The sequence below is a fragment of the Alosa pseudoharengus genome, unplaced genomic scaffold, assembly GCF_046254945.1.
Source record: "Alosa pseudoharengus isolate Yale_2024_CS ecotype anadromous, Long Island Sound unplaced genomic scaffold, YU_APseudo_1.1 YU_APseudo_1.1_scf_3, whole genome shotgun sequence".
In the NCBI taxonomy this organism is placed as follows: domain Eukaryota; kingdom Metazoa; phylum Chordata; class Actinopteri; order Clupeiformes; family Clupeidae; genus Alosa; species Alosa pseudoharengus.
In genome coordinates, this window is record NW_027468718.1 from 34,271,281 (window position 1) to 34,288,235 (window position 16,955).

At 39.0% G+C, this 16,955-nt stretch overlaps 1 protein-coding gene and 1 long non-coding RNA gene across 3 annotated transcripts in view; both read left to right on the plus strand.

The window, feature by feature from the left end:
• The first annotated feature begins 502 nt into the window (after positions 1-502).
• Positions 503-16,955, plus strand: part of LOC143100705 (nuclear factor 7, brain-like) — a 39,832-nt gene continuing 23,379 nt past the window's right edge. Inside the window, exons 1-2 of one of the 2 annotated variants that reach the window (XM_076264116.1) lie at positions 503-1,181; positions 5,114-5,171. In XM_076264116.1, coding sequence (XP_076120231.1) covers positions 853-1,181; positions 5,114-5,171 — 387 coding nt within the window. In that variant the 5' untranslated portion in view covers positions 503-852. The remainder of the gene's footprint in view (positions 1,182-5,113; positions 5,172-16,955) is intronic. The other variant, XM_076264115.1, reaches the window with a different exon arrangement.
• Positions 5,370-13,119, plus strand: LOC143100706 (uncharacterized). Its single transcript, XR_012981923.1, has 5 exons — positions 5,370-5,729; positions 6,877-6,957; positions 7,269-7,301; positions 9,435-9,708; positions 11,716-13,119. It is a non-coding gene; the product is annotated as an uncharacterized LOC143100706 (long non-coding RNA).

Below are 16,955 nucleotides of genomic sequence, written 5' to 3' on the forward strand. Positions count from 1 at the left end.
CAATCAAATTATGGCATGTGTCATCAATCAATCAAATTTTGACAGGTGGGTCATTAATCATTTTTTTGACATAAGGTACAGCTTAGATACTACTGTGGACACTGTCGTATAGGCCTACAAGCAAAAACGCACCTCCATTCACAGACGCACCGTGACTATCACTGTCATAGTCGATCATAATCATAATCTCCAAGATATGACAGTGACAGTGAAGGATAGGTGAATAACATAGCCTACCCAAGACTTCACGTGGAAGTTTTTCGAACATTTGGTGTCGGCCTATTTCTTCTTCAATTTGTGCAACATTATGGCCTGCATCGCTTCCGCGTCATTACAAACAAATGCACGTCTATGTTTCTCGCGTGTAATGCAACATTTCCTGAAAACGTGCAGCGTTAGCATAGCATACAAATGGGATTTGTCACCGTCTTGGATCTATCGTCTATTTTAACCAGTGTTGTTGTTTATTGCAATTAAAAATACCCTCAAGGGCCAAATTACATATTATTTTGACATTAGGTCGCGGGCCGTAGTTTGAGACCCCTGCTTAAGCTTAAGAGTCCCACCCTCCTGAATGAGGAAGTGAACCTGAGCAACCTGATCATTTTGCTGTTAAGTTGCAGTAGGCCTAGCCTACAGGATAGGATAGTTCTTGTAAACAAAAAGTTATAAATTGTTGGTGTTTTGTGTAGCCTATACAACAATTAAGAAGACTGGACATTTCAGTTGGAGAGTTATGTTGACATATCGGGATTAATTTCAGTCTGGATTCTAATTCAGGCTGTCACAAGTTTTCAGAACAGTGAAAGTGAAAGTAGAAACAGTGTAGAACAACTAAAACGACTAGAGGAAATGGCCTCCATGTTGGTCTCAGAAGATGATTTGTCCTGTCCTGTGTGCTGTGAAATCTTCAAGGATCCTGTTCTTCTGACCTGTTCTCACAGCATCTGTAAAGCCTGTCTGAAAACATTCTGGGAGTCCAATGGATCCAGGGAATGTCCAGTCTGCAGGAAAAGATCCTCCAAAGATGAGCCTCCTCTTAACCTGCATCTGAGGAACCTGTGTGTAGATTTCCCAAAGAGGAGAAGACAGGAAGAACCATTCTGTAGTGAGCACCGTTCAGAACTCAAGCTCTTCTGTGAAGAGGACAAACAGCTTTTGTGTCTGGTGTGCCGAGACTCAACCCAGCTAACACACAACTAAACAGCCACGTTGCCTATAAGTTGCCAGTTGGTCACGGCCAACTAACATTCTGGCAACCTTCCTGCAACGTGGCCACAACGTTGCCACTATGAAGTGGCCATTTGGTGACTTGAGCAACGTGGCCCTAACGTGGCCCTATGGTAATTTGGTAACGTTGCCATTTGGTGGTGTAAATAACGTGGCCGCAACGTGGCGCTTTGGTCATTTGGTACCGTTGCCATTTGGTGACTTGAGCAACGTGGCCATAACGTGGCCCTATGGTCATTTGGCAACGTTGCCATTTAGTGGTCTAAATAACGTGGCCGCAACGTGGCGCTATGGTCATTTGGTAACGTTGCCATTTGGTGACTTGAGCAACGTGGCCATAACGTGGCCCTATGGTCATTTGACAACGTTGCCATTTAGTGGTCTAAATAACGTGGCCACAACATGGTGCTATGGTCATTTGGTAACGTTGCCATTTGGTGACTTGAGCAACGTGGCCATAACGTGGCCCTATGGTCATTTAGCAATGTTGCCGTTTCCCAACACCAATTGTTAGCTGAGGTTATATCAAATGCAATAATAATCAGAGATATTATTATTTTTTTTTTAAACTTTAGTCAAACTATCTTCCAGCCAGAAAAATAGACCACTGGTTTGTACTGTTTATTTACTACCTGATGACTCATCCCCACAAAAATAATGCTAAACTGAGATTAATGTTGACCATCCAGAACTACAATTTTCTAATTTCCACAAACTCTGACCCAGTTGAAAAATAGCAATCAAATATATTCAGATACTGAATTGATGAATCGTTTATTTTAAATGCATGTAAGGAACACATTAATAAATCACACTGACAATTCTTTCTATCAACATTTGAAGTAAAATTAATGTGTTTCATGAATTCAAGTGATGTGTACAAACAAACCACGTTGCAAGTTAGGCATTGGTCAACCAGGAGAGAGCATAAAGACCTTGGAGAGGCTTTGGTGGAGAGTAGCTAAACCACTGACTGCTAATCAGAATCCAATCCAAACTATGCTTTATAGTCCAAATTTAAGTTATAAGAAAATAACAGCAGTGCACATGACCCACAGGATAAGACTGATAACTAACAATCAACCTGAGTTTAATTTTAGTATTCAGTTACCAAGGCTGAAAAGAGGTTAAGCAATTTGAAATTGTGTGAGTAGGAGTGTTGGGTAATGATATAATCACAGGTGTTTTGTTTGGCTGTAACCTCGAGGTTCTGAGGCCGAGTGGCGAAGGTAACAACCCTGCGATCACAAATGCTGTGTTGATTCAATACATTAATTCTGCCGCCGACTAATTAACCTTAAAACACCAGATTATTCTATTGACCTGGGATATTCCCACTTTTGGGAATAGCTGTCTCCTATCCAATAAGAAAACAAATAATTCCATAGAACCCAAATGTTGTATGAAATCATAGCATGAGAAAATAATTCTACATTACAACACCAGCTTAATTATAATTCAATTATTATTGTATTCACCAAATTATTCGATCAGCAAGTAGGCTAAGTGGTGCCAATCCAACATCAGTTCATATGTCAATTAAAGTGTTGCAAGTTTTCTATCAAGCTGAAGTTGTCCTTAAGCCGTAGAGATGCTGGTTCTGCTGTCGCAACTGAGTCAGGGTTATCAATGTTGCCTCCGGTTGTCTCCAAAATGGTGGATCGATCCCTCTTCAGTTCGGTCCCTGGAAAAGAAAAAAAAGGTAAGAATGTCTTAATACTTTCTGTTCACACACTCACAGTTTAATAAAATATCAAGCGAAATGAAAAAGTGTGCAAAGACAGCTATACAAGAACAATTGTGTCTAGCTAGCTGAGTTTGACTGCTCCAAAGTCCTTTTAGGCAAGTCCCTCCACTCGGCAGTCATATTGCAACGCTTTTTGGGTACTCATCGGGCATCCTATTCGGCAGAAATACGCGTGCACAAGGCTTCACGACACCAGTGTGCTCCAGTGGCGAGTTCACAACACATGATTGGCACGATGTCTGCACAACACAGCACATAATTGGCTCAATGTAGTCACATCACACCACATGATTGGCTCAATGTATACACATGTCGACATTTTGGCGAGGAAGGGGTGGGATATTTGTCGTTAGTTAGCCTACAAACTAACCCCATGCATTTCTATGGAGGATTTTTTGAGTGCTGTCTCCTCATTTCAAAGTCTCTGACTGATCTTTTTTTTATGCCTGTAACTCTACTCTACACCAGATGTGAGGAGTACCACCATGATGCCTGTGCATTGGCAATGAGGAGACCAAACATTGTTAATTCGAGCCTCGCCTTTTAGATGTAACATTAGGTTAAGAGTCAATTGTCTATGCACCTAAATCTTATTTTGCTTTGACATTTTTATGTGCATGCACAAACAAAGTCGATGGAGAGGGGTGAAGGTGTAACCCACCTAAGCATTGGTTACTAAACCCAAAATTAGTTGCCAATGTTAAATAAATAGGTACATAAATTGAATAAATAACAAAATAATTAAAAATCCAGAAGGACATACGATTTTCTAGTCAACGGGAAATGCTTTTATTTTGACAAGCGTGTTGCTTGGATACCAGAATTCGTTTATTTTAACGTTACGTTCAATGGACTCGATAACGTTACACTTGAATGAATAGACTTAGAATCAAAACCTTTTACTCCTTGACACCTTTCTATCGTGAATCATTTTTAATACATCTTAAGTCGTTTTAGTATTTCTACTTTGTCCTTAATCTTCCCTCATTGTTTTCACGTCTTTATCCACTTCTTTTGAACGCCGGTGAGTAATTTATCTGCTAGCAAAGATTGTTAAGGCTAGCGAGTGATTAGCATCGCGTAGCAACAATTGCATTAGAATGGGGCTAGCATGTAGCATGCTAGGATAACTTTGAGCTAATTGAATGATATAAAAAACCAATCGGAGATTTACGTTTACTGTACTGCTTTGTTACTGTACTTTACTGTACTGTAATGTTAGTGTTTTAATATTAATATGATATGTGAATGTTATTGAATATGACAAGTGTAATTAGTAGATGGTGTGCTATGATTTTATATGAGATATATGCAGTAGCAGCTAACGGACTCCCCAGAGAAGACGTTCGTTTGGCATGTTCTAAGACACGAGCTAGTAGCTGCTAGCCTGTGTGTGTGAGATGAAAGTGGAACCCTTTCTCTCATGGTTGGTGACAGAAAACTTTGGCTATGTTGTGCCTCTCTTAATTGAAATGTTGTTTTCTGTAGCCCACACTACTAAATTTGGAGGCAGCAACCTGAAGGGGAAGGAGAAGCTGCCACTGCTCGGAACCCGGAGTATGCAGCACAATAAAACGTAAGTAAAACTTGGGGACAGTCTGCACAAATTCAAAAAAAAGTGCAGCTCTTACCTGAAAGCTAAAGGTTTTCTTCTTTGCTTGCAGGCCCGGCAGCAGCAGTAGGAGGAGGAGGGGAGGAGGAGGAGGAGTAGCAGCAGCAGCAGCAGCAGCACATCAAGTCATCGGCAGGAACTCTCAAATTAAATTAATTTAAATAAATGGTGTAATCAAATGTGAAATGTCGCTCTGTTCTTCTTAAACCAAGTGAGTGGGCAAATGAGGACTGCATCTGCAGATCCGCCCAGAGCTGTTTTTTTTTTTAACATCCTGACAACATTCTGGCGACCTCCAACATGGGTTTCAATGTTGCTATAAAGTTGCGGTTACGTTGCCATTAAGTTGCAGGAAGGTTGCCTGCATGTCGCCGATATGTCGCGGTAATGTTGTCAAATAACGTGGCGGCAACATCAAGGCGTCTTTCACTTTTCCGGTTGCCGCCACGTTGGAAATTAACGTGGCGGCAACGTAAACATTGGTTGGAAAATCACGTGATGGCCACGTTAGTGTGTTTGCTGGGAAAACTCCATAAAAACCACAACTTCAGTCCCATTAATGAAGCTGCACTGGTGCGTAAGGTAAGACTTCTGCTTGTAAATGAATGTGTCCTTGTATTATCACTAACAGTGCAATATGGATTTTATCACCAAAAACCTCTTTGAAACACACTTCCATAGAATATCCGTTGGGTGCTGTATCCTCATATCGGTACTCCGTCGGTCCCGTATTTCCGCCGTCTTGCGTGTGTGTCACTTAATATCCATTTCGCAACCCAGTCTCACGTCTGAACGTGTCACTGTCACGTTAATTAATCTATTGGGACGTGTTGTGTAACACGTTTCCTTGTTAAAAAACGTGTTGAGCAAAACGTAATTATCGTGTTACTATCACGTTGTATTTCGCTTTCAACGAGCCAACAGAACCACGTCATCTGTCAAAAAAGCCTGACCTCACAAAATGGGGAGAATGTTATTTGATGCTTTTGACGTGCAGTTTCACACTCTTAAGCCTGTTTTGAGTTGTGGATTAGAAGGAGCCACCTTCTGGCTAGCAGTTTGAGAAGCCTGAACCCCAGAATCCAGAAACAATAACCGAGCAGGGACGGAGAAAAAAGAAGAATCCAAATGGGAAATGAGGTGAGCCTTGCTACTGCCGCTAGCATGATTATTTTGCTAGCAATTGAGCAAAACATTTTAAAGTTGATTTAACATGAAATAGTAGCCTATGCATGGGCAATACTGTGAATTCAGAGTAGGCTTGCACAACTTATAATTTAGCTAACGTGCATGATGTAATGTTACATTAATCTGTAAAACAGCTGTTGTCTGTGTAAATTAGCGTAATATTGTTAGTGTGGGCTACAGCTAACAGCTGGGCCTATCAGCCAGGCATGTATAATCGATAATCATGATGAACGTGAATAGATTTCGTTGGGAAAACGCGCATTGTTATAGGCCACATATCAGGTATAAAACAATTGTATTCTGATACAGCAGTTCTCCAGATGTTAGATATTCACTTATATTATAATATAATATTGTATTTCTTTAACCTGATTAAGAGAGGGGTTTAATTCAATAGATAATTGCAATGTGTGTAGTATTATATTAGATAATAATATAGATATTAGATTAGGCTAGATTTAGATTAGATTCAACTTTATTGTAATTTAAAAGAGTAGGCTACAGGTACAGAGCCAATGAAATGCAGTTGACATCCAACCAGAAGTGTAGTTAGATAAATAGGCAAGTTTTCCAGATGACATGTGTACAGAGACAGAAATAGCCTATACAGTGAATATGGAATGTGTGTCTAGCCTATAACAAAACAAATTGATAGTAATACATACAGTAATAATGATAATAGCAGTAATTACAGTAGGCCACTCGCACTGTTGTTGGTGACGTGTCTGTTTCCTATTGTTCCATGCCACTCTCCTACTGTCTCCTTTACTGTCCTGCGCCACTCGCCTACTATATTTTGCCTCTTGCCTACTGTCCAGCACCATTCGTCTACCGTCTCCTATGCTGACCCACGCCATTCACCTACTGTTTCCTAACTGTCCCATGCCACAAACTGTAACATTAAGCTGACACAATCTTGCTGCACGGTTACTTATCTGCATGCAATCACTATTGCCAGCTGTTATGAGTAAACATTATATTGGGACACCAATATATTTCTGATTCATGGGCAGTGTATTTGCTACTGAAGAAAAGGAGAACACATAGTAATTGTTCTTGGATGGGTATTTAGAGTAAGGTTTCTATTGATCTTTTTCAGATAAGGCCTCTTCATTTTCAACTGTGAAGGATCTACATGGACTTGGTCTGGATAGCCTTTCCTGTTTTGATGAGCCAGTCGGTATGTATTAGACATTCTTTAGGATAAAAGGAGCCATATGTTATCAAAAATTCTACACCCATATGTAGAAAAGCTTTGTTGCTGTTTGTTATTGTTGTTGTTGAAAACTATGTTGAATGCAAAGAGATACATATGTCCCTTGAGAGGAGAGGGATGAGTGTGGATGGTTGAATTGTCCAACAGGCATAAAAATCTGATTGTGTATGATTGTGTTTGTGTCTGTATATGATTTTTTTGTACTTGTTGCATTTTAAGCATGCTTATATACTTTACGCCATGGTGGTCTAAATTGTCTTTATTGCCACTTGCAGGGTCTAGAGGAAAAACCCTATATGAGCCCCAGGGTGAGTAGTGTATAATTACTTTATCCCAAGCTTGATTTTCGTAGAAAGGTGTTCAAACCAAAGTCAAACCAAAATCTTCTAAAATAATAGATAGATAGATAGATAGATAGATTTATTATTTGTCCTTTCGGAAAATTGTTCTGCGCCATACAGTAGACAGTTAGACAAGACTGAATACAAGACGGAATATAGACCAGAATTTCCCTCACCCCAACCGCCCCCACCCTACCACACCCCCACACATACACAACATCTGGGGCCGTATTCACAAAGAATTTTAAGGCTAAAAGTAGCTCCTAAGTGGCGAATTTAGGAGCAACTCCTAAAAATAATGGGCGTGTCACTCCTAACTTTAGGACTCCTAATTTTTTTCACTAAAAGTAATTCACAAAGCATTTTAGACCTAAAAGTAGCACCTAAGTCTGGGACAGCTTAAAAGTAGTCGAGAGGACTCCTAACTCACTAAGACCTATTCACAAACAGCTTTTTGTGGCATTTCACGTTGCGATGTTTTGAAATGCGTCGCCTATGCGGCAACAGGAGCTTCCAATCGCGAGGGAACAATTTTGCATTCATAAAAGGGATGCAATAACGCCACCAACAACAACCAAAACTACTCATTGTTAACATGTAAATTAAATGTAACGTTTCATTGTGAATCAAATTAAAATGGTCTCTTCTTTGCAAACGTAGGCATATGTGACATTCAATAATGTTGCAAAAGATACTGCATCAGTCCGTATGTTTCATTAGGCTACTACTGTAGGCTATTTGTTTTGCCTTACTCTTTATTCATTTAGGCTAGGCCTTTTTATTCAATTATTCATCATCTTCCGTCCTTCGAGCTACTTGTGTAGCGCACGCATTCTCAGACCTGTCACCTGTCACTCATCATCGTAAGGGAGGTGTTTGGAATCATTCCCGCGTTACAATCATCAGCCAATCAAGGTGGTCACTTCAGTCAAGCTCGTGCATGAGTAATGACGTCATCCATAGCAACGAAGACTCACTCTTAGTTTAGGAGTTGCCATTTTTCCTTACTAAGAGTAGGTCTGAAAGGCTTTGTGAATAACTTTTAAGAGAAAACTCCTAGCTAAAATCTTTTAGTGCGATTTAGGAGTACTCCTAGTGGTAAGATAAAAGGCTTTGTGAATACGGCCCCAGGACAGAAGGCATAGACTCCACTACACATGTATAGAATGATAAAGTGCAGTTGTGCATACTGTGATAGTCCAGCTGGAAAAAAAGTGCATGGTCCTGCAGGTAACGTCTTGTTCAACAATGTAATGCTAGTTGGAATGAATTACCTACTGGCTCAATTTGTTTGGAAAGAAGGTAGCCTGAACTTCCCTGATGGCAACACCTCATATGCCTGGTGTATGGGATGTGACATATCTCTATTAATTGCATGACCTTTCTTCAACACCCTTCTTTCACAGGTCGTAGCAATACTGTCTAGTTTTTTCCCCTCAACATTGCTGGCCATGTTAACTATCTTGTTTTTTTTTGTCACTGACAAAGAGAAATACCAGGTAACACAACAAAAAAGTAGCATGCTCTCCACGTTATGGTTAAATTATCGGAATGAGTGCGATTGTGATGCAATCCTGCTTTTCAATTAGTTGAGATGGTGTTTGACATTAAATTATAAGCAGGTCAGTTTCACATAATAAGCTATTTGTTTCTTTGGGTCTGGGTAATTCATGTGACAAAAAATTCTGTTATAGGCTTCTACCGTTTTTCTGAAAAACAAAGCAGTACAACAACATTTCTATCTCCAAAATAATGCATTGTACGCATGTGTGTACTACGTAGTGCATGCAGCTTTTAATGTCCAAAGTAGCCTATACTGATTTTCCTGCATAAGAACTACAAATACTCCTCCAAAACTACAGTCTTGACACTTGAAGTTGTGGAGTTATATTTTAGTAGCCTATTCTATAATAGAATAAATACCCACATCAGTTTTACCCTTGTCTCACCTGTATACAACATATGTCTATGAATTGCAGTAGTGATCAAATGAAAAAGGAAAGAAAGGTGTCCTGATGTGTTGTTTAGGGATGGTCCTGCAATGTTTTCTCGACATATTTTTATGTCTTTTTTTTCTCCCCTCTACTTATGTTTTCACAGATCCTTGCTCCTATCCTGATGTATGGGTTGCACTTCATTATATGACTCTAACAGAACACTCACAGAAAGGAGAGTGGTGTCAAACTACAAGACAGCCAGCATGTAAGCAAGGCCTTGTTTGTCCTTGTTTGGCTACTCATTTGTCTACTTCCTGAAGAGGCTGAAGCATGATGGCCTTGACACCTCAGTCCTTGCTTCCATTAACAGCTGTGTTATGGAGTGCATCCTCACATCATGGTCTACTGCAGCGGTGGATACAGAGGACAATTGGCAGGTATTTTACATCACTTTTACATTACTTTTACTGTGATTTTGCTAGATATGGTTGTCGCTGTGCTGAATATAGGCCCATATTGTAGATCGAGAAACCGACTGTACAACTGATACATCTTGGGCTATACTATTAAGGGACAGCTGAATTGACCACCTAAACCATATATTTTCTGAAAGCAAATAGCCTCTAGAAGTCAATTAATATACATTAAGACATGTCCCACCTTCCTACTGACTTTGGTGCATCATAAGGCGTACATAGGCCCATATTGTAGATCGAGAAACGCATTGTACAGCGGATACATCTTGGGCTATACCATTAAAGGACAGCTGAATTGACCACCTAAACCATATATTTTCTGAAAGCCTATAGCCTCTAGATGTCAATTAATATACATTAAGACATGCCCCAACTTCCTACTGACTTTGGTGCATCATAAGGCATACATAGGCCCATATTGTAGATCGAGAAACGCATTGTACAGCTGATACATCTTGGGCTATACTGTTAAGGGACAGCTGAATTGACCACCTAAACCATATATTTTCTGAAAGCCTATAGCCTCTAGATGTCAATTAATATACATTAAGACATGCCCCAACTTCCTACTGACTTTGGTGCATCATAAGGCATACATAGGCCCATATTGTAGATCGAGAAACGCATTGTACAGCGGATACATCTTGGGCTATACTATTAAGGGACAGCTGAATTGACCACCTAAACCATATATTTTCTGAAAGCCTATAGCCTCTAGATGTCAATTAATATACATTAAGACATGCCCCAACTTCCTACTGACTTTGGTGCATCATAAGGCATACATAGGCCCATATTGTAGATCGAGAAACGCATTGTACAGCTGATACATCTTGGGCTATACTGTTAAGGAACAGCTGAATTGACCACCTAAACCATATATTTTCTGAAAGCAAATAGCCTCTAGATGTCAATTAATATACATTAAGACATGTCCCACCTTCCTACTGACTTTGGTGCATCATAAGGCGTACATAGGCCTATATTGTAGATCAAGAAACCGATTGTACAACTGATACATCTTGGGCTATACTATTAAGCGACAGCTGAATTGACCACCTAAAGCATATATTTTCTGAAAGCCTATAGCCTCTAGATGTCAATTAATATATATTAAGACATGTCCCACCTTCCTACTGACTTTGACATATCATAAGGTGTACATAGGCCCATATTGTAGATCGAGAAACGCATTATACAGCGGATACATCTCGGGCTATACTATTAAGGGACAGCTGAATTGACCACCTTAATCATATATTTTCTGAAAGCCTATAGCCTCTAGATGTCAATTAATATACATTAAGACATGTCCCACCTTCCTACTGACTTTGGTGCATCATAAGGCGTTTGCAGGAAGGTGGACCATGTGCTAATGTATTATGTTAACTCACATGTATAAGTGACAAGCTTTAAGAAAATATATGGTTTGCATGGCTGAAACTGCTTTGCCTTTATGTTGGAGCTCAAAACCTATCATATGCCCCATTCATTTGCCAATATACAAAATAGTGCCATGTATTCATTTATGTCCTCCAACGTTTGCAGGAAGGTGGGCCATGTGCTAGTGTATTAAGGGACAGCTGAATTGACCACCTAAACCACATATTTTGTGAAAACCCATAGCCTCTAGATGTCAATTAATATTAATTAAGACATTTCCCACCTTCCTACTTACTCTGGCATATCATAAAGCATACATAGGCCCATATTGTAGATGGAGAAACAAATTGTTCAGTTAATACAATTTGGCGTACACTATTAAGGGACAGCTGATTCAACCACCTAAACCATACTAGGACTTGGTCCACCCTCTTTAAATACTTTTGCGCACTATATTAAAGGCATAGACCTGCATTTTATAAGTGGACTTTATAGTCATCAGTATGTTTGAACATGTCAAGAGAAACACTGAGATTGTAGTTTCTTTCTTTGTACACTTGTTTTATCTCTATTTCTAATTTCCAGGTTGTCAGCTGTTATCAGGCTCATCACCAAAGCAGAAAGACATGCCAGGAAGGAGCAAGGCACAGGCCAGGAAGGAGCAAGGCAAAGCCCGGGGATTTTTCTGCAGTTGTTGCTGCCCGTTATAGAAGGACTGCTCCTGAGAATAGATGGGTGTCTACATCGTTTTGCAAAATGGGTCTTCTACACATGATGTTTGTCAAGCACTGCTCATTGACTGGACAGGTGTCCTCTGTATTGTGACCATTGGTCATAGGCGCCACATGACTGTCTCAAAGTCCTCTACATCATTCCGGTGACGGGACTTCTGGCCTAGTCTGACAGGATGGGTCTTGTGTTACTGTAACCAGACGGCTCAACAATGCATCATTCTCGTCCATGCCCTCATCGCCTCAAGACTGGAGTACTGCAACAGCATTCTCTATGGTCTTGAAAAATATTATTGTCTTTATTATTATTATTATTATTATTATTATTTACAGGTCTCTCTGCACCCGAACCAGCAGGTTCAGAGGAAGCTTCTTTTCTGTGGCTGTCACCCGACTGGACTGTAGCTCTGTATCCTGGTGACAACCAATCAACTAAGCCCCCAAATACCCTATTCCACCCATAGTGTTATTTATTTACAAATGCACATACTGTAATTACAATTATACATAACCATATTCTACTTCTCTTCATGCTATCCATCCTGAACATACACTTCTTACTACTCTTATAATGTTACTGTTTCTGCACTACAATGGTACTGTTACCACACTGCACATATCTGTCTATATGGTTCATACTGAATATCCATATTTATTCTGTTTTTCTCATATGTTGTGTTAATACACTGCCCATATTTATATCTAATTTATATTACTCTAAACCACTTTCTGTAAACCAACTGCATATTACTGTCTACACGACACTATACAGTATTTCTTGTCCTGCCTATGCACCATCTGTCTATACTTTGTATATCACATTGCACTTTTGCTTTGTACAGGGTTCCCACGGGTCATAGAATTTCTGGAATATCATGGAATTTTAGAAAGTCTATTCCAGACATGGAAAGTCAGGGAATTTTTATCAGTTTGGGGGCAAGGTCATGGAATATCAGGGAATTTTGTCGTAGTGGTTTATGATGTACTAGCCAAAATGCATATTTCCACACAGTATTGGTGTATATCTGGTTATTAGCTTTACAGCTTGCTTGAGTAGCCCAACTGCCAATGCCTATTTATTCATCTCTCGCTCTAAAAAAGTAAAAGACTCTTGATGCGGGTGCTCTGAAATCATTGGTCGGTATATTGTAAGTCATGGAAATTCAGGTGTTTTGTCAGGGAAAAGTCATAGAATTTTACATTTGACTTAGAGTGGGAACTCTGTACTTTTACTCTGCACAATGACAATAAAGGTGAATCTGATCGATCAAATGTAAATTATTATTTAGTGCCTGTAGTGCTGCTTTGTATTAGCATACCTTTGCTGTTTGTTTTATGTGTATTGGACAACCCCCTGTTTAAAGCAATCACAAACTTACAGATTTTGATTGATCTTGATACACAGATGTGTGTTGTGCTGAAATAAACCCAATTTCACTTATCTTAGGTGCTGTGAGACTTTTGATGCACAAGAAATCTTAAGAAATGGCCGTTCAGAGAGCATTGTTTTGACAGATGTTGACCAACAAAGTTCTTAAATCATACACAAATCATTAAAACATCCATATTTTGATTGAATATGATGCACAGAAGTGTGTTGTGCTGAAATAAACCCAATTTCACTTATCTTAGGTGCGGTGGGAATTTTGATGCACAAGAAATCTTTAGAAATGGCCGTTCAGAAAGCATTTTTTGACAGATGTTGACCAACAAAAGTTATTAAATCATACACAAACCATTAAAACATCCATATTTTGATTGAATATGATGCACAGAAGTGTGTTGTGCTGAAATAAACCCAATTTCACTTATCTTAGGTGCGGTGGGAATTTTGATGCACAAGAAATCTTTAGAAATGGCCGTTCAGAGAGCATTTTTTGACAGATGTTGACCAACAAAAGTTATTAAATCATACACAAACCATTAAAACATCCATATTTTGATTGAATATGATACACAGAGGTGTGCTGTGCTGAAATAAACCCAATTTCACTTATCTTAGGTGCTGTGGGACTTTTGATGCACAAGAAATCTTAAGAAATGGCTGTTCAGAGAGCATTGTTTTGACCAACAAAAGTTCTTAAATCATACACAAACCATTAAAACATCCATATTTTGATTGAATATGATACACAGAGGTGTGCTGTGCTGAAATAAACCCAATTTAACTTATCTTAGGTGCTGTGGGAATTTTGATGCACAAGAAATCTTCAGAAATGGCCGTTCAGAGAGCATTTTTTGACAGATGTTGACCAACAAAAGTTCTTAAATCATACACAAACCATTAAAACATCCATATTTTGATTGAATATGATACACAGAGGTGTGCTGTGCTGAAATAAACCCAATTTAACTTATCTTAGGTGCTGTGGGAATTTTGATGCACAAGAAATCTTCAGAAATGGCCGTTCAGAGAGCATTTTTTGACAGATGTTGACCAACAAAAGTTCTTAAATCATACACAAACCATTAAAACATCCATATTTTTATTGAATATGATACACAGAGGTGTGCTGTGCTGAAATAAACCCAATTTCATTTATCTTAGGTGTTGTGGGACTTTTGATGCACAAGAAATCTTCAGAAATAACTGTTTAGAGAGCATATTTGACAGATATTGACCAACAAAAGTTCTTAAATCATAAACAAACCATTAAAACATCCATATTTTGATTGAATATGATACACAGAGGTGTGCTGCGCTGAAATAACCCCAATTTCACTGATCTTACCTGCCATGGCAAGTTTGATGCACCGGGCATACTCAGAAACTACAATTGAGACACCCATATGGCCAGACAGGCCTAGGTAAGTGTCACACCCATTATTTCATGAAATGTCAACATGTGGCACATATTTTGATACAGGGAATGATAACAAACGTGTTTGTCAAATTTGAGACCTCTAGCTGCTTGTATGTTGTCAGGAGGCGGAGCCAAAGATTGGAAAATGTAGATTTCTAGGGGGCGCTATAGAGTCTATGAATGTGTGAGGTGTGATTTTACATATCTCGTATATTTTATGTCATAGATAGATGTCACATGCCAAATGTAGTCTGTTTATGAGGTATGCAAGTTAGAAATGCTAACCCTAGGTTTAAAAGGCCATAATTTTCATAGGTCAGACAGGCCTTGATAGGATTACACCAGTTAATTCAAGATAGTACCAACATGTGGCACATATTTTGATACAGGTAATGATAACAAACTTGTTTGTCAAATTTGAGACCTCCAGCTGCTTGTATGTTGTCAGGAGGCGGAGCCAAAGATTGGAAAATGTAGATTTCTAGGGGGCGCTATAGAGTCTATGAATGTGTGAGGTGTGATTTTACATATCTCGTATATTTTATGTCATAGATAGATGTCACATGCCAAATTTAGTCTGTTTATGAGGTATGCAAGTTAGAAATGCTAACCCTAGGTTTAGATGGCCATAATTTGCATAGGTCAGACAGGCCTAGATAGGATTACACCAGTTAATTCAAGATAGTACCAACATATGGCACATATTTTGATATACGGGATGATAACAAACTAGTTTGTCAAATTTAGGACATCTAATGACTTGTGTGTTGCCAGGAGGCGGAGCCAAATATAGGAAATATTGGATTTCTAGGGGGTGCTATAGAGTCTGTGAATATGTGAGATGCGATTTAACTACACACTCAAATATAGCTGCTTGTGTGTTGTCAGGAGGCGGAGCCAAAGATTGAAAAAAAAAAGGATTTGTAGGGGGTGCTACAGAGTCTGAATATGTGAGGGTTGAGTCCATTTCACTATATTTTGTGTCATCCAAGGATGTTACATGTCAAATTTAATCAGTCATATTCTAGTTAGAAATGCGAAACCAATGTGTACATGTCCATAAATTGCAAAGGTCAGACAGGTCAGATAAACTTACACCAGTAATTTTCAACTAATAACATGTAGCACAAATTGATATAAAGGGCATAGAAATTGGCAACTGGTTTGCCGTATTTGAGACCAGTAGCTGAGTTTGTATTGCTGTAGCTTGATGTGAGGTCATTTCACTTTGAGGTTTCTGAATGTGTGAGGTAATTTCACTCCGATCCCATATTTACTAACCCTAGGTTAATAGGTCATAGGTTAGACAGGCCTTTGTAGGGTCACACCAATTACTTCACAACATTAGCACATATAATGCATGGGATGAAAACAGACTTATCTGAGGTTAATTTAAGCCTTGACCTTGCTGATGAAAACCAGAGTGCAGTCAATCAGTGGTCCAAACATATAGAACCAGTACAAGTGAAAGACAATTCAAGTAATTATTTACATGGAGAGTCCTTTACTATCAAAGATGCTTTAATGTACATTGATACATGAAGGGGATATTGAAGTACTCCCAAAGTCCCAAAGAAGGATGACAATACAATAGTATTATAGTCAATTAACATTATTCAATAAAGAATATGGTTACAATTTCAATCATGATTTAAGGAAATTGACTTTCAAAAACTATTGTAATCAGTTAGCGTTTTTAAAGTGATTATGGATTTTTATAGTCTAAGAGCAAAAATAGTAGTACTGCTTAAGCCTATATGATGCACCAAAGTAAATAGGAATGTTGGACATGTCTTAATTCATATTAATTGACATCTACAGACTATAGGCTTTAAGGAAATATATGGTTTAGATGGTCAATTCAGCTGTCCCTTAATAGTGTAGGCCAAAATGTATTAGCTGAACAAAATTCTTCTAAGTTACCCTAGCAACAACCTAGCAACCAACATAAGAACCATAGCAACAACCTAGCAACCATATTAATTACCCTACCAACAACCTCACAACTACCACCACAATGTCAACCGAGCAACCACCATTGCAACCAACATGATTAACCTTGCAACCAGCATAGCAACCACTTTATTTGGAATAGCAACCACCATATCTACTCTAGCAACATCCTAGCAACCACCTGTACAATGCCAACCTAGCAACCACTTTGATAGTCAACCAACATGACTAACCTCGCAACCATCTCAATTACCCTAGCAACCAGCCTAGCAATCACTTAATTTAGTATAGGCACCACTATATCTACTCTAGCAACACCCTAGCAACCTTCTCAGTT